The 16,421-nt window shown below is 46.7% G+C and overlaps 1 protein-coding gene across 2 annotated transcripts; it reads right to left on the bottom strand.

The window, feature by feature from the left end:
* Window positions 1-6,987: 6,987 nt before the first annotated feature.
* STOML3 (stomatin like 3) lies at window positions 6,988-16,079 on the bottom strand. Of its 2 annotated transcripts, XM_065653284.1 has the most exons (7): window positions 16,028-16,079; window positions 12,492-12,595; window positions 11,607-11,679; window positions 10,306-10,388; window positions 8,487-8,690; window positions 7,336-7,470; window positions 6,988-7,188 (listed from the first exon to the last, which is right to left on the bottom strand). In XM_065653284.1, exons 1-7 carry the CDS (start codon window positions 16,077-16,079, stop codon window positions 6,988-6,990), a joined length of 852 nt encoding a protein of 283 aa, XP_065509356.1. The 2 variants fall into 2 exon arrangements, with proteins under 2 accessions (XP_065509356.1, XP_065509351.1); XM_065653279.1 differs by having other exon boundaries at window positions 6,988-7,470.
* Between the last annotated feature and the right edge of the window lie 342 nt (window positions 16,080-16,421).

Here is a 16,421-nt window from a genome sequence, read left to right as displayed (position 1 = left end):
TACATCAGAGTGGCACTGAAACATTGCAGAGCTCCTTCTGTTGTTATCTGTTTTGCTGATTGGGGTGTCTTCTTATAGGTGTATGTATTTGGGCATAATATAACGAAAATTGCAGTTACTCTACTAATTATTGTGTTTATTGTCTCTGACACCGGTGAAGTGAGAGTAGGAATTTCTATGTCCCTGATGCATTATGCAACAGCTCAATTATCCTGCAGGGGATCAAATGAAAAATCATTGTGCTTGCAGAGCTGATTAATTCTTGCAGTCATTGTCACTGGTCATTAAGGCGGCCAAGAAATATGCATGGGTCAGAAAGAAGAGTGGGCATTCATGGGCTTACTAAGTACAACCTGTGTTATAGCGCTGCTGAAAGAAACGAGATACTAACACTCATGCTTCAGCACATAATTTCTGATTTTAGTGATTTAGGAAATGTGACTGTAATGACATTTGCAAAGGAGGATAAGAAACCTCCTGAAGGTGCAAGACAGACACTTAAATTTACATAGGACAAGATGTTTTCCTCAGAGTTTGCCCCAGCTTTCAGATTTAGGAAATCTGACTGTAATGCCTGGACATACGTTATCTTCCTTTTATTACAGAGCTTATAGAAATGCCAGTGATCTGGCAAAATCCAGCTGAAGTCAGTAAAGCAAGTGCTAATTTCTACTCAATAAGATAAACAACAGGCTTTTCCACTGACATACCAATTATCCAGTAATTCTGCACAGCAGAACATGGAGCCCTCCAGGGCACTAATATCCAACGTTGTGTCTGTACAGTGGGTCCAACAACTTTATGGAACTCTTGCCAATCACCACCAGTGTCTCCTGTGTGACTTTTCTACTGCCTCCTAAATTACGATCACCATCCTTTCTTTAGGTGGGCACTTACTAAACTTCTCGGTTTGACAAAGTCATACTACAGCAACTTCCCAAAATGGCACAATGCTGTAAAAGCATATGTAAAAGCACACTATGGGTGAAAGACACAGCACAGCCCTGCAGCACTGGCAAACTCTTCTGTGCTCATGGGCACTACTGCAACCCACATCACCACCGTGTCCCCACTCTGCCCACAGCCGCTCTCCTGGCTCCTGTACAGTGGGTACAACAACCTGGGAACAGGAAGAAGGTCTAGCGGTAAAAAGAGACGAGAGCTGAAGGCCTGATGAAGCCATCTGCTATTGCAGGCCTGTGGGCTCCCGTGGCTCGAGTGGCACCTGGTAGGGGCTGTGGGGACACCAAGCCCAGCGTTTGATCAAGTGCTCTCCAAAGTGCCCCAAAGAAGCGTTCATGAGGATGGCACAGCTCTTTCCCTCACCACATCCTGCTCAGGACGGAGCCTGATGCAGCCTCTGCGGGGGACCAGCGAGACCATCTCAGGGCACTGCCCCAGGTGGGTCCTGGCCAGGCATGGCAGGGACTCGAGAAACATGACATCTCTGGGTGCCACTGATGGTCCTGGGCAGGGAGACGGCCTTAGAGCTGTGTCGCTGGGCGGCAGATACGGTGGGGCTTCTGCCTGTCCTGAGAACCCCCGGGGAAACACCTGGCCAGGCCCCACGAGCACATTGGCCATGGATGGGGAGGCGGGATTGTGCCAGCACAGCACGTGCCCATCTTCTTTCTTGTCCCAGAATGGCACTGCCAGCAGTTCCCACCCATGAGTCCCCAGACCAAACTGAAGTTTGACTCGGAACAGGCTCCACATTCTTCCCAAAGCTGCTCCAATGGTTCATGGCAGGCAGAGAAACTGGGGTGTCTGGTGCTGTGTCCTCCATCACCCTGCAGACTTCAGATCCAGCCCAGCCCAAGGGGCATCAGGAACTGAACACAAAGACCCTTCTGGAGAAGGCAGCATGCCTTCTGAAGTCTCCACAGGGTGCGTGTGGTGCAGCCACCTTTGGCAAATGGACACGAGGGGCTCGGGGCTGGAGGCAGCCATAGGCTTTGATCCCCTCTGGCTAGAACAGGATCCCCGAGAGCCAGCCAGGTGCTGCCTGTGACCCATTGTGGGAAGAAGATGGGGAGCCCAGAGGGATGGCCAGAAGTGCTGGGGTGTGTGGAGAGCCCATGGGACTTTGTGCTGAAACCTCCAAGGGAGGCAGGAGGCCTTACTGAGTGAACTCTCGTCACATGTGCTTGGAGACGTCAGCCAGGGCCACAGAGACCTGATGGGGCACTGGAGAGACACAGTCGAAGGGTTAGTGACTGGAGTGAAACAGCGTTGCTGAGCTGAAGACAAGCGATGGGGGGGATGGAGTGCCCAGTGGCATTGCAGTAACATATGTGTTTGAGCACTGTGGGACAGGATGGCCAGTGGTGACTTCACCAAGAGAAGGATGGTGATGTCCCTGAGCGGTGGATGATGACATCACCGAGCAATGGATTGTGAGGACGCATCCCTCGCTCCTTGCATCCGAGCGCCGAGTCTCACCCAGTCGGTTTTTGCCCGCACGCCAGCTGAGCGAGGACGCAAGGTTAGAGTGTTCTGCGAGGCGGGTCCTGGTGCTGAGGTCGTGCTCGGAGAGTTCTTCACTGCAACTCTCAGTGCCCGATCCCAGAGCCGTTGAACGCTTTTGCCCAGCCCTGCCTGGTTCAGGCAGCCAGGGCACCCAGTCGGAGCGCTCACAGCAGCAGAGGTGAGCTGAGAGGGGAAACCTCACCGTGGGGAGCTGGGAGCTTTTCCCTCTTGATGGGCCTGGGCGTTGCTTCCACCCCTGCCTGGACCAGCGATGGACTGTGACCTCTCTTCCTCTCCCAGCGTGACACCCACTGCTGCAGCGTCAGCGAGAGGGAGCAGCGTGACATCTCCAGCTGCCCACAGCCCACCGCCACACATGGAGAGCACGGCTGCAGAGCTGGACACCCGCTGTCCAATCTGCCTGGACAGCTGGGAGGAGGCCAGCTACGTCCTGCCATGCCTCCACCAGTTCTGCTACACCTGCATCGTGCGGTGGGCTGAGACCAAGCCCAAGTGCCCCCTCTGCAAGAGGAGGGTGACTTCCATCTTGCACTCGGTGTGGGTGGATGACGACTTTGAGGAGCGGGTCATCCCACCACCTGTACCATCGGTCGTTGTCCGCCTGACAGGAGGGGCTCCCGGACACCCAGACATCCATGGCCTTCAGCAGTCTGCAGCAGCTTGGCCACCAGCCACGGGGCCGTGGCCCATGGCTCCAGTGGGTGGCTTCCATGCCTACATCTGGGTGTCCATCTTCCATGTCCACCCCACTGTCCTCCAGCCCCTGCTGCTCTGGCTGCATCAGGAGCTGGGGCAGCTCTTAGAGGATGCCCAGGAGGCGGCAGCAGCACAGAAACTCGTCATCTCCAGCCTGCGCCGCTTCGGCCTGATTGAAGAGTCTCTGGTCCGGATGCTGCAGGCCTCCCTGGGCAGGTGCACAAAGAGCTTTGTCCACCAGCTCATTGACACCATTGTGCCCCTGTGCAGCGGGGAGCTCCGTCGTCAGACGGGCCTTGAGGACACCCGTGCTGCCGGGGAGCAGGAGGGCAGCCCTGACCCTGCTCCAGGTCCTGCTGACTCCCAAGGGGACTCTCCTGCCCCGAGCCCAGCTCTTCGGGAGGGTCCCAGCAGCCCCCGCAACGTTCCCCACCCCACCCGCGGGGAGCAAGAAGAGCTGCAGGAGGACCCCGAGGAGGCTGTGCCCGGGCCCTCCGCTTCCAGCCGGGGCAGCCAGCACTCCCGTGGGAGGCCCCGGCGAGCCCCCAAGAGGAGGGCTGGCAGCCCTGGGGACCCCTCCCAGTCCCGCAAGAAGACACACCACCATCAGTGACACTGGGAGGGTCCCTCAGGGGCTGCCACACCATGGCCGGGCTGGTAGCTGGGTCTTCAGGCCGGTCTCCAAGACATCCCAGCCCCCTAGATCTCGTTACTACACAATAAAAGAAAACAATAGCTTGAAAACTGCAGAAGAAGTGTCAGGATTACTAACAATGCAGGTGGTGTTGCTGTCCCCGCCCATGTGGCTTTCTCTCCCTTTTCCTGATGCAGGGATCTTCTACAGATGCCAGATCCTATGTCTGTGTTCCCTTTGTTCCCCCCAGAACCATGTTTCGCCCAGCTCTAGGCCCGTGACTCTGCTGCTGTTTCTAGCTTTGGGACTGAGAACACTGCAAAAATCATAGAACCACAGTCATAGAACGATTTGGGTTGCAAGGAAACTTCAGAGTCATTATTCCAACCCCTCTGCAATCAGGAGTGACATCTTCAACGAGATCAGGTTGCTCAGAGCCCTGTCCAGCCTCACCGTGCTACTTTTCCAGCAGATGTTGGGGTGGTTCAAGTCCCCCGCAGGAGGACAAGAGCCTGCAAGTGCAATGACTCCTGTCTTAGACAATTTTGCAGCTGACCTATGCCGCTAGAGCACTTAGAAAATTAATTCTGAAGTCTCCGTGCTTCTGTCACAGGGACAACCCAAAAGTCAATTTAGGCAGGCAACAAGCTCCAAACAGAAGTTATTCTGACCAGAGCTGTTGAACGGAAAACAACTACAAATAGGGTTTATCCAAAATTGTTCAGCACTCCAGTAAAATTATACAACACAGGTCCAGATACTGGTTGGGACTGCAGTTACTACACAACCGACTCAAACTCAAGTGGATCAGATCCCAAAACTCTAGAGTTCAGAAATGTGCATGTTCCCACTCCGTGTCAAAGCGAGGACTCTCGAGGGTACACAGATCGTTTACCAGGTCAATAACGTGTCTCAGTGCCTGAGGAATGTTCCTTAGGTGGCCAACCTAAGCCTTCAGCTCCACACGTGCTGCTCTAAGACAGACCACTCAAAAGGGGTTTCTGGCAGGCTCCATTTATACTCTGGTTGAATCTGAGCTGTGGCCACTTATGGCAGTTGTCCAGAAACTTCTCTCAACCAAGGTGTCTCATTGGTCAAAGGCTCTGTCTGTCGACCAAGGGGCGTATGCATCACCATAGTGGTCCATCAGCCTAGAAGTTCCTGTTGCTCTCAGGGAGTGGGCCGGGGGGGGAAAGGGCAAGACTATATCTGCTACAGCGTGGTAAAAATTTATGCCTTTTTTTGGCAAAGAGAGCCACAGAATCATAATTTATTTTTGAAGGGACCTCCAGAGGTTGCCTAGTCCACCCCCTGCTTTGGAAAGGTCTAGTGAGATCAGATTGCACAGGGCCATGTCCAGCGGAGTCTTGAGTACCTCCAAGGATGGGGATCCCACAGTATCTCTGGGTAACCTGTTTCAGTATTAACCACCCACACAGTGAAAAAAACATCTTAATGCCTAATCTGAATTTCCAATTGCAAATATTAGCCTATCCATCCTCTAAAAGTGTCCAGAAACACAAAATTGTTATACTGTCCATGCATCTAGGATATGAAAACGTGCATCTTCCAAAATTCATTGAAAATGCAGATACCTTTGTAGTGATCTTATACGGAAAATAATGTATTTTGTTAATGGTCTTTGTCAAATCACTAGTAAGGCTTTCACCCTCAAAGCCAGTTGCACAGTTGATGTAACACTGCTAGGGAGAAAGAAACAAACAAAACAAAACAAACAAAACCCACAACAATACAAAACAAACAAACTCCCAAAATTGAAAATAATAATAAAACAAACAAAACAAAACAAAAAAAACAAACCAAAAAACCCAACAAACACCAAACCATGAACCCTAAGAACTGGCCAAAGCTTTTTTTTGTCCTGTGTTCATGCTGTGATACTGCTCTTCTATTTTACATTTGCTTCAAGAGCTTTGCATAATAATTTTCTACCACAACTTAAGTCTTTCCAAGCAAACTTATCCTTCTCCTAAGGATAAACATTTGGAACTTAGAGGTGCAAAACTTTGCCACATGGACTGCTTGTCTTACACTGCAGTAAAAACAAGAAGGGCCTGCGTCAGCAATAGGATAATTAATAGGTCCCTGCTGATGTGGTTAATTTGGAGTCAAATGACCCTAACTAGGTAGGAGGGGCAGCACTGAGCTTGTGTGGACAAGAACCCAGACTGCAGCAGCCCCCGCCAGACCAGGTACACCACGAGTGCCTTCAGATTCACAGCAGACAGCTCATCACTGTGTGACAGCACTGTGAACTGCCCAGCTATTTTTGAAGGCTGTAAACTCAAGTATAACCACAGCTGAACTCAGATTTCAGTAATGTCCCCCACTCAGCTGCCAGGCACTGCACGGATGGAGGGTGGGGAAGGCTCGTTTAATGAAAACCTGCACCACTGCTTCATGACATTTGCAAAGGAGGATAAGAAACCTCCTGAAGGTGCAAGACAGACACTTAAATTTACATAGGACAAGATGTTTTCCTCGGAGTTTGCCCCAGCTTTCAGATTTAGGAAATCTGACTGTAACGCCTGGACATATGTTATCTTCCTTTTATTACAGAGCTTATAGAAATGCCAGTGATCTGGCAAAATCCAGCTGAAGTCAGTAAAGCAAGTGCTAATTTCTACTCATATATGATAAATAGTAGGCTGTTCCACTGACATACCAATCCAGTAATTCTGCTAATAGTTATGAAAGAATGCCTCTAAGGTTAGAAGGCCAAATCCTTCTTTCTACTCCACAGGAGTTAAATACCAGTATCTGACCCCTTTGCTGTGTGAAGTACATCAAGAGCTGAGGTTCTTGCTTAACAGACAAATCACCAAATAATTTATACACTCAAGACTCTGTAAAATGTGGCGAAAGCATCGCTAAAATTTCATGTTAGGTCTAACATGCATTTTACATATTTTATTACATTTTACATATTCCATTTTGCTTGAAAATGAGTCTAAGCTAAAACTGCTTAGTGCCTGAACTTTGCAAATGCAGTCTCCTAATGTGGGAGCTATGTGTGATTACTAAACTATTTTTACTCTTATTTTTGGTACAGAGGACATAAACATGCTTCAGTCTTAATGCTGGTAATGTGGAACTTCTTGCTTCCTTTAAATCTCTCTGCCCAAGGAACTAGAACTGAACAATCTCTATCCCCCTCTGTTTTTCTGCCCCAAACTCTCGAGCATATCTATAGGGAGGGGAAAGACAATGGTGGAATTATTCTCTGTTGCCAAGGTTGTTAATGTTTGTAGGTAGCGCAGCTGAAGACCTGCTGGAGACTCAGCCAGCACCATGGAGGCCTGCTTGAGGGCTTTAGAAGCATTCATTTCTCCCTCCGCTGCCACAACCTGCAAAGTAAGAGAAATGGAAATGGCACCGTGATGCTGCCCATAGCGGGAAAATCCGCCTTTACAATGAGGAGAAAACAAACAGGCGCTTGGATGCCTGAGACAAGGATATGAGAGCATGGGGGTAGACATTGCTGTGGGTCTCACCTTAGCTCTTGCCTCTCGAGCAGCCTCTGCTTCGGCTGCCATTGCCCTCTGCATGGCCACAGGAATCCTGACATCTTTGATCTCCACTCGGGCCACTTTGATCCCCCACTGCTCCGTGGCACTGTCGAGGATAGCCTTGGGGACAAAGACATGACCCACCACCAGGAGCACAGTGCTGGCAGAGAGAAAGCCAGGTGATGAACTCTGCTGCTTGGACAGAAGGAAAGGCAGCGTGCCAACCTGCACAGCAGAACATGGAGCCCTCCAGGGCAAAAACATCCAACGTGGTGTCTGTACAGCGGGTACAACAACCTTATGGAACTCTCACCAGTCAACACCAGTGTCTCCTGTGTGACTTTTCTACTGCCTCCTAAATTATGATCCCCATCCTTTCTTTAGGTGGGCACTTATCAAACTTCTCCCTTGTACAAAGTAATACTACAGCAACTTCCTAAAACAGCACAATGCTGTAAAAGCACACATAAAAGCACACTTAAAAGCACATTATGGGTGAAAGACACAGCACAGCCCTGCAGCACTGGCAAACTCTTCTGTCATTCTGGGCACTACTGCAACCCACGTCACCATTATGTCCCTACTCTGCTCACAGCTGCTCTCCTGGCTGGAGATGTTTCAACTCTCTTTGATTTGACTGTGCCTCATCTCTGACTGAAAAGAGTAAATCAGGTGTTGGATTTCTTCTCTCCTTCCTCCTTGGCTGCCAAATTAAAATCAAACCAAACCAAAACAAACCATAACAGATGACTCTTAGTTGTTATGACAGAAGATGATACAAGCCTTGCCTTTATTAAACCTCAATTAAAGGTCTGCTCAAGATAGAGCTTCCCACAAGCAGCAGAGTTCTTTCTCACCAGTTGCAGCAGCCTCTGTGCAAAGACTAGACCAATTTATTCATAACTGGATAATTTCAGAATCTTCCTTGCTTTATGATAGGAAATAATTCTTCTGTGAGAACCTGTGGAAATACCTTTAGGATAACTTTTTTCTGACTCTGGGGAATGCGATGCATAATTGAACAAAAGGAAAAACTTGTAATCAATGTTGAAAAAAGAAATAGAGATTATTTCTGATTTGGTACTCCCCAGAGTACATCTCCACGCTTGTCAACGAATTCTGAGAGCCAGATTTACCTGGATACTGTGTGCAATCTCCTCACGACCTGCCAGGAGCTGAGCCAAGCTCTGTGTACCCAGCACGTTTCTCAGGGTTGTCTGTGCCAAGAGGAAGGTGGCTGAGTGGACATCGGTGACGTTAGCAACAGCGCTGACAGCACTGTGGATCCTGTAGTACACCACCCCATCGACTTGGGTGGTAACAGCATCTTTCGTGAGAATCTGCATTCGAGAAGTGTACAGAATTAGAGAAGGATCCAATAAGACATCCTTTGCCAAGGAAGGGGGATAATTTTTTTCTCCTTAGTGAGGAAAAGGCTCTGATAACGCAAGGCAACTAAGAATTTCTTTCAGTTTGTCATTCCCCTCAGAAATTACTTCAAGCAAGCTATCCAGCGCCACCAAAGTTTAAACTAGGGCAAAGTGTTGTACATGGCCTTTAAACAACTGCTTCAATAGTAAATGAATCTCATAACTTGGATTAATTTCTTCTGCAATAATAAATGATAGTTACCCTCTTCTTTTCTTGTAGAAAGGGCCATTAATGATTTTACACATTGCATGCAGTTTGGAAGATCTGTGCTACTTCCCTTAAACAATGTATTTGTAGGAAACACCAGCAAATTAAAAGAAAAATGAAAAGTGAAGTGCAAGAAATTGTGAGAAGAAACTCTGAAAAATGTTTAAGTATTCATAGAGGAGTCATGTAATCTTTTACCAGACAAATGCCCTGTGCCTCAGCAAGCAGTTGGCCTCAGTGGAGCACGGATGATGCTCCACTCTCTCTTCTCTCCTCAGCATCTTTTGTTTGCAAGTAAATGTTCCACAGAAGCCTTGCCAACCACTGCAGAAGCCTTGCCAAAAGCTGCTAAGGCTTATACAGCACAAGTGCTGCCACCATCTTCCTTCCAGCCTCCCATTTTGGGGGAGCCATTTTCCATTCCACCACACGCACTCCTGCAACCTGCACTCTGAGGATAGGCTCTTTGTGATTATGCAAAGATAATGGTCCGAGAAACAGCTCCTGGGGAACACAACAGGCAATCCTCGAAGCTAAAGGAGTCCTGGGGACACCTCTTCCCCCTCTGCTCCTCGCGTATGGAAGGGGACAGCAATGCCAGCTCCACGAGCAGAAGCGTCGCACTGCAGTGAGGCTGGTGCCATGCAGAGCCAAAGCTTTATCAGGACAGGATTCGCTCATCAGCTGATTCTTCAGATTAAATCCTTCAGTCAATGTTTGTCAATAGAATGCCTAAAGATACACCCCCCGTTCCTGCTTGGATCTGAGTTTTGTAGATGATGGTCTGCTAGTTCTTGTTAATTTGTTCCCCATATATAATTTGCCTTTTCAGAAACATGTAGAGTGTGTGCACCTTCAAGCAGTGACTACAACATCTGTGAAGGCTTTTTTGAATGATGAGCTTCATGTCAGATCAAATTTTACTAGAACATTAATTTCTGGATATCTTACACTAGACTATTGCTTCATTTCCCTGTGTGGAATAATAACAATAAAATTGGGAATTTTTTAGCCTCTCCTCTCTTATCCTCTCCATCTCCCATTTGCAGTTCTACCTCTGCAGTCCCTTGTCTTTTATCTCACAGTTCTGAACATCAGCAAGAGGAGTTTTCTTGACCTGCAATGATGTGTCTGCAAGTTTTCATAAGTAGAAGAGGTTTTGTAAACAGTTCGGAAGTCAGAAGATACAGCAAATAAACTAAATTCTGTATGGTAGCTCACAGCTGCAAGACTATAAAAACCCTGCATTGTTTTTGATTGCACCATGAAACAGCTCTATCTTTTATATGTCTTAGATGGCTGCTAGAGAATAGTTACCTCTTGTGGAGGAATGTTACAGGTAACCGTTCTGAGATCAACCTTGACAAACGTATCTGTACATGGAAGTATGAGGACCAAACCTGAAAAATAAAAATAATAAGATTAAAAGCTTCTGAAAGCTAAGTCTCGAACCAAGTATACTGTACAAAGCAAACAGACAGAAATATCCACAGGATGAGGAATGAGCCCACCTCATTACTACAGCTGTCCTTTTTGCCACAGGAGGTGTCAGCAGTGAGGTTTTGTATTTTCACATAACTGAGGGAAATGCAGATATCTGCAAATAACACTAATTTATTAGAGCTTTATGACCTAGGGCTCTGGACTGGGTATGGGTGGATTGCAGTTCTGGTCTCAAATCTGCCATGAGACTTTTGGCAAAAAATTCCTTCCATGCCTTTGTTTAGTTTCCTATTTTTGAATCTTTTTTGCCATTTATGGTGCAGTGTGTGTGTCCCCAGGGAAGACATCCCCAGGTCCAGATCCCCGCACCACCTATAGGCTCCCACATGAGGAACGCTGTCCCAAGATAAGGCACATCCTATGATGGAGTTCCCACTCTCCCTTCACTTCACTAGAGAAGGAGACTTGACAAAGATATTCTTCTAATCTCAGCACCTTGCTAGGGTGACCAGAGCCACACAGAAGAGCTCTGCACCTGCCCTAGCTGCTCTTTGGACCACATGGCTATTATTCAATAGGAAGGACAGCACCTGAAAAGAACGTTTTCCTCTTATTTCAAGTTCCAGTTTGCCCAGTTTCATTGCACAGAGGCAGTAACTGCACCAATACAAATACCTTGTGTCGTTTGGTTTGGTTTGGTTTGGTTTGTATTAGTGATTTGTAACCAGATCCTAGGCGACTGTAACAAGCTCTGTAGAGATGCACAGTGTTCCTCCCCTGACACATTTACAATTTTCAGAACAGAAGACAGCTAAAGAGCTGGCAGCAACAAGCAGCGTTGGAAACAAGGTACAGGGAGAGTGGCCACGGTCACTCAAAGTCTGTGGCAGACCTGAAAACTGCATTTAAACTTCACTGGTCCCACACCAGTGTCTGCAGTGTGAGCTCAACCTTTTGTTGTCCTACCATACCTGGTATCAAGGTCCTCAGCCTTTGATGTTGTGCTGAGACAGGGGGGTGTCCTTAAAGGACCTGCAGCAGAGAGGACCATCTCATCCCCCCGCTACGGTATGAAGAGGGGTTTCGTGGACCTCTGCAATTCTCTCTGTGGACAGAGGGCATAGTAATAAAACAAAACCAGTGCATCTGAACAGAATAAAACTGCATGTACTCACCTGGTCCCTTTGCTTTCTTAGACAGTATACGTCCCAGCCGAAATACGACAGCACGTTCATATTCTCTGATAATCTAGGAAAATATTTTAGATTTAGAATTTTATAACTAATTCTATTCTGGCTCTCTGGTCTAGTTTTTTTCAATCTTTGGCATCTAAATGTGAAAAAAGTACAAATAATATAGGAACCAACAAAGCTGCAGATCACTAGGCATTTTACATCTTTGCCTCACCTCATGCTTTGCTAGAAAAACTCAGACGCTGCCCTGCAAACAGGCTGAAAAACAGGTCAAATATGAAGTTATTGCCACTGATCTAACAAGGTTACCCACAACTCTCTCAATGTCAGTACTACACTCAGAGGAGCTGCAGGCAATGTAGGTCTCGCCTCAGATAATTCAGATAACTACTTTAGTTAGTGTGTCAGGACTACTCAAGGCCTAGTGTTCTGGACAATCACCCTAGTAATTCACCTCTAAAAATCGCTTTAAATTAATCATATTATGCCCATGTCTTGAAGGGGCATTTTGTGGGTTTAGGTTATATAGCTGTTCAGTGAAGGGACTCATGTTCGTATGTACTCATGTTAATCACTATTGCTGGCAGCATCAAATATGAATTCTTCAGAAGTTCTCCCAGTGTTGTAAAGCAGGGGAGTTTAACTGATTATGGAAGTTGAGATGGAAGAGATTAAATTAGTAAACTGTGGTGATATAGAAAGTCAGTGGAAGAACAGGGATCTCAGTCCCAGGCTACATCTTCACTACAAGCTCTTAGAATTTACAGAAAGTGAATGTGAAGTACTGTGTCTTAATAAATCAATAAACATAAGTAACAGTGATGATAAGAGAGTGTTCTTTACGTGCCTCAAATCCCAGAATCTTACCTTAATACATGCCCATATGGAAACAGGAAAGGTAATAAGCACCAGGAGGAATGAAAGGGAAACCAGGATCCAGCCACAGACACCAATTCCTTCCCGCCTGTCAGCTATTAAAAAAAAAAAAAAAAAGACCAAGGAATGCAAATTTTAAGGAGAGTTATCCAAGGAATGTAGACCTAGCCCAGTGCAACCATGAGGGACTGCAAAGTCCACAGAGACTTGTTCCCTGTTCCTCCCTCTCGTCACTCACAGAAGGCCATAAAAGGCCTGACCAAACATCCAACCCTATGGCCCTTCCTCCCAAGAGGTTAGAAGGTTCAGAAAGTACATTTTGCAACAGCAAGAAAAGGGGAAAAATGAAAGGTATTGTCAAAGCTGGGGGCTGTGAAGGAGAAATAAATCACTGGGTGGAGTATCCATGGATATGAATCTCTGTTAGTGTGACGTGGCTGGGGCAAAAGGTTTAGTTTGTGTGAAACAGGTAATAAAGAAAATGAGGGGAACTCCTGCTGTCTTTAGATGAACATTTTGAGAAATATTGGTGGACCAGTTCAACCACTGGACCATAAGCTTCAACATCGCTGCTTGTCAAAATGCATGCCCGTGTATTCTGAGCAGTTCTCTCACTGCATTCAGCTTGTCGCATCCCAAAATTTCATTATAATGAAATTTCATTATTTCATTATAATGAAATCAAAATAATTTCATTATTTTAGTGCCCGAAGGGAAGGCAGATGCGAAGTTGTTTTTCAAGTATTAAAAGCCCACAAGGCTCTTTGTAAGGAACAGGTGATCAAGGAGCAGCTGCTCTTTGAAGAGAAGAGCAGCTGGAGCTGCTGAAGTTCTCAAAAAAGAGACATGGCAGAGGGCGAGGAGTGAAACGGGACATACCACCACCAGAACAGGGTGCTGCAAGGTCAACTGAATTTTGCTAAATGCAGAAATGCCTTGGATCGGGAAAGTCAAGAGAAAAGCAAAAGCAGCAGGGATGCAGGTGGGTCTAGCCCCAAAGGCTGCCTGGCTGCCAGGTTTGGGCCAGAAGAGGATTTTTACAGGCATGAGCATCAGCAGAGGGGAAGCTGAACACCACAGCTTGTGTTTCCCAGTGCAGGGGAAGAGGCAGGAGAGAGGGATGAAGGCTCAGAGGTCTCTTCAGACAACCTCTCCCATGCTGACAGACAGATGCAGCATAATTTTGGTATGTTGTTATACCTCAAAGGTATAGGGTAGCACTGGGAATTTCTGACATCAAATAAAACTCATACGGAGATAGAAACTGATAAATAGAAAATAAAACAATCCATTTTATACCTTGTGAGAAAAAACTTGTCACCACAGTGAAACAGCATGAGGCTACCTGATCTGTAAGGCACAAGGTAACAGACCAGCAGAGCGGGACTGACAGGTTTGTCAGAAAACCCCCGGCAACCTCAGAGGGAGGAGACGACACAACCCAACCCTCCTAGAGCTCCTTCCTCTCTCTGGTACCTCTGTGCACAGCTGGGCTGCGCCTGCTGGCAACCTGGGCGTTACCACCAAGCCCTTTGCTGCTGCAGTTTTGTCCATCCTGCTTCTGAGGTCCTTGCTGCAGATTTAGTCACTCACACGTAAATACGTTTGCATCCAAGAGGGCCAAGTTTCAGGCTTCCCTGAGAGCTGGGTGCAGAATTGCTGACCCGGGAGCCCAGCTTTCCTCCTGACCCTTTCCAGCTAAAAGTAATTTGAAATCCCTGGTTGCTTCCTGAGGTGTCATCAGCCATTCTGCAATCAGTGGTAGGAATGATTTGAGGAGCTCCCCTGAGTAAATTACCATGCAAACCTTAAGGCCATGTGTATGAAGACAGGACTTTGAAGATTCAGTGTGAAAACGTCTAATGCTTTCGCTGCTGCTTGTTTGCCACACAGGGTACTTCACATTACACCAGTGGCGTGTCAGGCTACAACAGGTACATGAAGTACCAACAGTCAGGTGTCTTTTAATCACTGGAAAGAGATCAAGGAAAGTCATGGAATGGGCATTCTTAATCATTCTTAATCTGAAACTTGGGGAAATTAATCATGAAGGGATCTTTTTTTCAGCAGAACTCAACATTTTGCACTCTCTTTCTTTCACCTAAATGATTAGCTTACAGAAAAATGTCTTAAGATCTTTTTCTCCAGTGCCAAACCTGGTTATGAAGAACCTCCTCAAAAGCAATTTTGGATCATAGCATCATCTGCCATCTCTACCTGAGACCACTGTGAAGATATTTGGTGGGAATAACACAATCCACAGACAGGGGGGTGGCTGGGAACAAATGCCCTCACTCCACAGACTGATATTTGAGCAGCTGAGAAGAGGTAAGGGGTCAAGATGTTGTCTATCACCACGATGGGCAAAAAGCACACAACAAAATCTTGACAAAGTACAGCTGAATCCTTCTCCATGAGAACTGTCCTAGAGATCCCAACACCAGCTAAAAACATAGATTCCAATGAGAAAAGCAGGATATGAAATTATGCCTTCCTAACAGACCTAGCTCTCCAAAAAACACCACAAACGTTCTCTGATTACCCTGAAGTTTCAAACCATTCAACGACAAGACAAATGGAAAACCATAATAGTGAACAGTAAGAAACAGTTACAACCCAACATATCAGTGAACTGGTTTTGCCATGCCTGTGTATGGATTACAATAGTTGTAACCAACACAAAACCTCACTTGAGTCTACAGTCCGGGGCAAAACAAGAGCTGCAAATGCACTGCAAAGTGTGAGAGCTCATCAATCAGCAGTTGTGGGAAAGGTCCAGGAAACTTGTAAGATTCACTTTGTTTTTTCTTGATACACTCATTGTGGTACATCATGAACGCACTCGATACACAAAATCATGATGTGAGTGTCAAACTTGAAAAGCAAATGAAAAGCTCATGTCCAAGTTGTTTTGTGAAGAATATAAAGAACTGCAGGCAAAAATCTCTCAAGTCTCCTACAGTAACAGACAGAGTAGACTCAGCCTCTTGTAAGTACTATGTACCCTGCTACTTTCTACAAGTACCCAAATCAGTCGTGCCAAGACTCATGCTTGTTCCACCACGCTATTCACACTTATGGCCAGATGCAATGGCAGAACAGCACACATTGCCAGTAACAACGTGGTTTGGTATCAATTCCCTTGCTTGGAGAGAGCACCAGGTGTTGATCACACAATTCCAAACACATCAAGTGTCCTTTTGGGGCTGAAAAATTATTCAACCTTCCCTAATTCATAGTTTTCCCTTTCCACCCCATGCCTACATACAGAAATGTATCAATAGCTGAATCAGCCATTTTAGTCCCTGGGGTCATCTTGCAGGAAGGTAGACGCTGATACATGCTGACAGGGCAGTTTGAGGCAATTTGCCTTGTCACTCAAGAGTGGCAGATTCTGAATTTTCATCTCCAGCCTTTGTGGGAGACACGACGAATGCCTGGGATCAAATGAACCATTTTTGTTTGGTTATCTTTGCACCTTTTTATAATCATTAAGAAAAAACACACACACACAAAGTAAGGCTTACCAATTAGATGCTCCGTGTTGTTTTTCTCGGGCATCTCTCTCTGGGGATCCATCCCATTCAAGGGAAGCTCTGATCCCCTCACAGACGAGGCAGCAGCATACCTTGAAACTGTTCAGTGCTCATGCAAAGTGCTAAGAGAGAGGCAGGGAGAGGAACGGAGAAATCCCCACTTGTACGGAGCCCTCTGGGAGTTAGTTACCCTGGTGAGGAGGGGATGTTTACAAAAACAAAGTCTTGTTGATCATGGTTATCTCTGATGTAACCCCATGGGCTTCTATGGCCATCTTCTAGCTGGTGATGCACTTGGCCCAGCTGGTTTTACGCCTCACAAAATCCAAGCTAGAAATTATTTCTATGAATCAGTAATATCTGTCACCAGAGAGAGGAGAAAACA

Source organism: Caloenas nicobarica, chromosome 1 (assembly GCF_036013445.1).
Source record: "Caloenas nicobarica isolate bCalNic1 chromosome 1, bCalNic1.hap1, whole genome shotgun sequence".
NCBI classification, from domain to species: domain Eukaryota; kingdom Metazoa; phylum Chordata; class Aves; order Columbiformes; family Columbidae; genus Caloenas; species Caloenas nicobarica.
Note: the sequence above shows the minus strand (reverse complement) of the source record. Positions and strands in the feature narration are given on the sequence as shown.

Bases quoted from the DNA above. Each gene is read 5' to 3' on its own strand.
- STOML3 (XM_065653279.1), bottom strand. From the start codon at position 16,079: ATGGATCCCCAGAGAGAGATGCCCGAGAAAAACAACACGGAGCATCTA. The intron at 12,596-16,027 runs GTAAGCCTTACT...TTTTTTTAATAG, and splicing joins CAACACGGAGCATCTAATTG to CTGACAGGCGGGAAGGAATT. The intron at 11,680-12,491 runs GTAAGATTCTGG...ATATTTTCCTAG, and splicing joins CCATATGGGCATGTATTAAG to ATTATCAGAGAATATGAACG.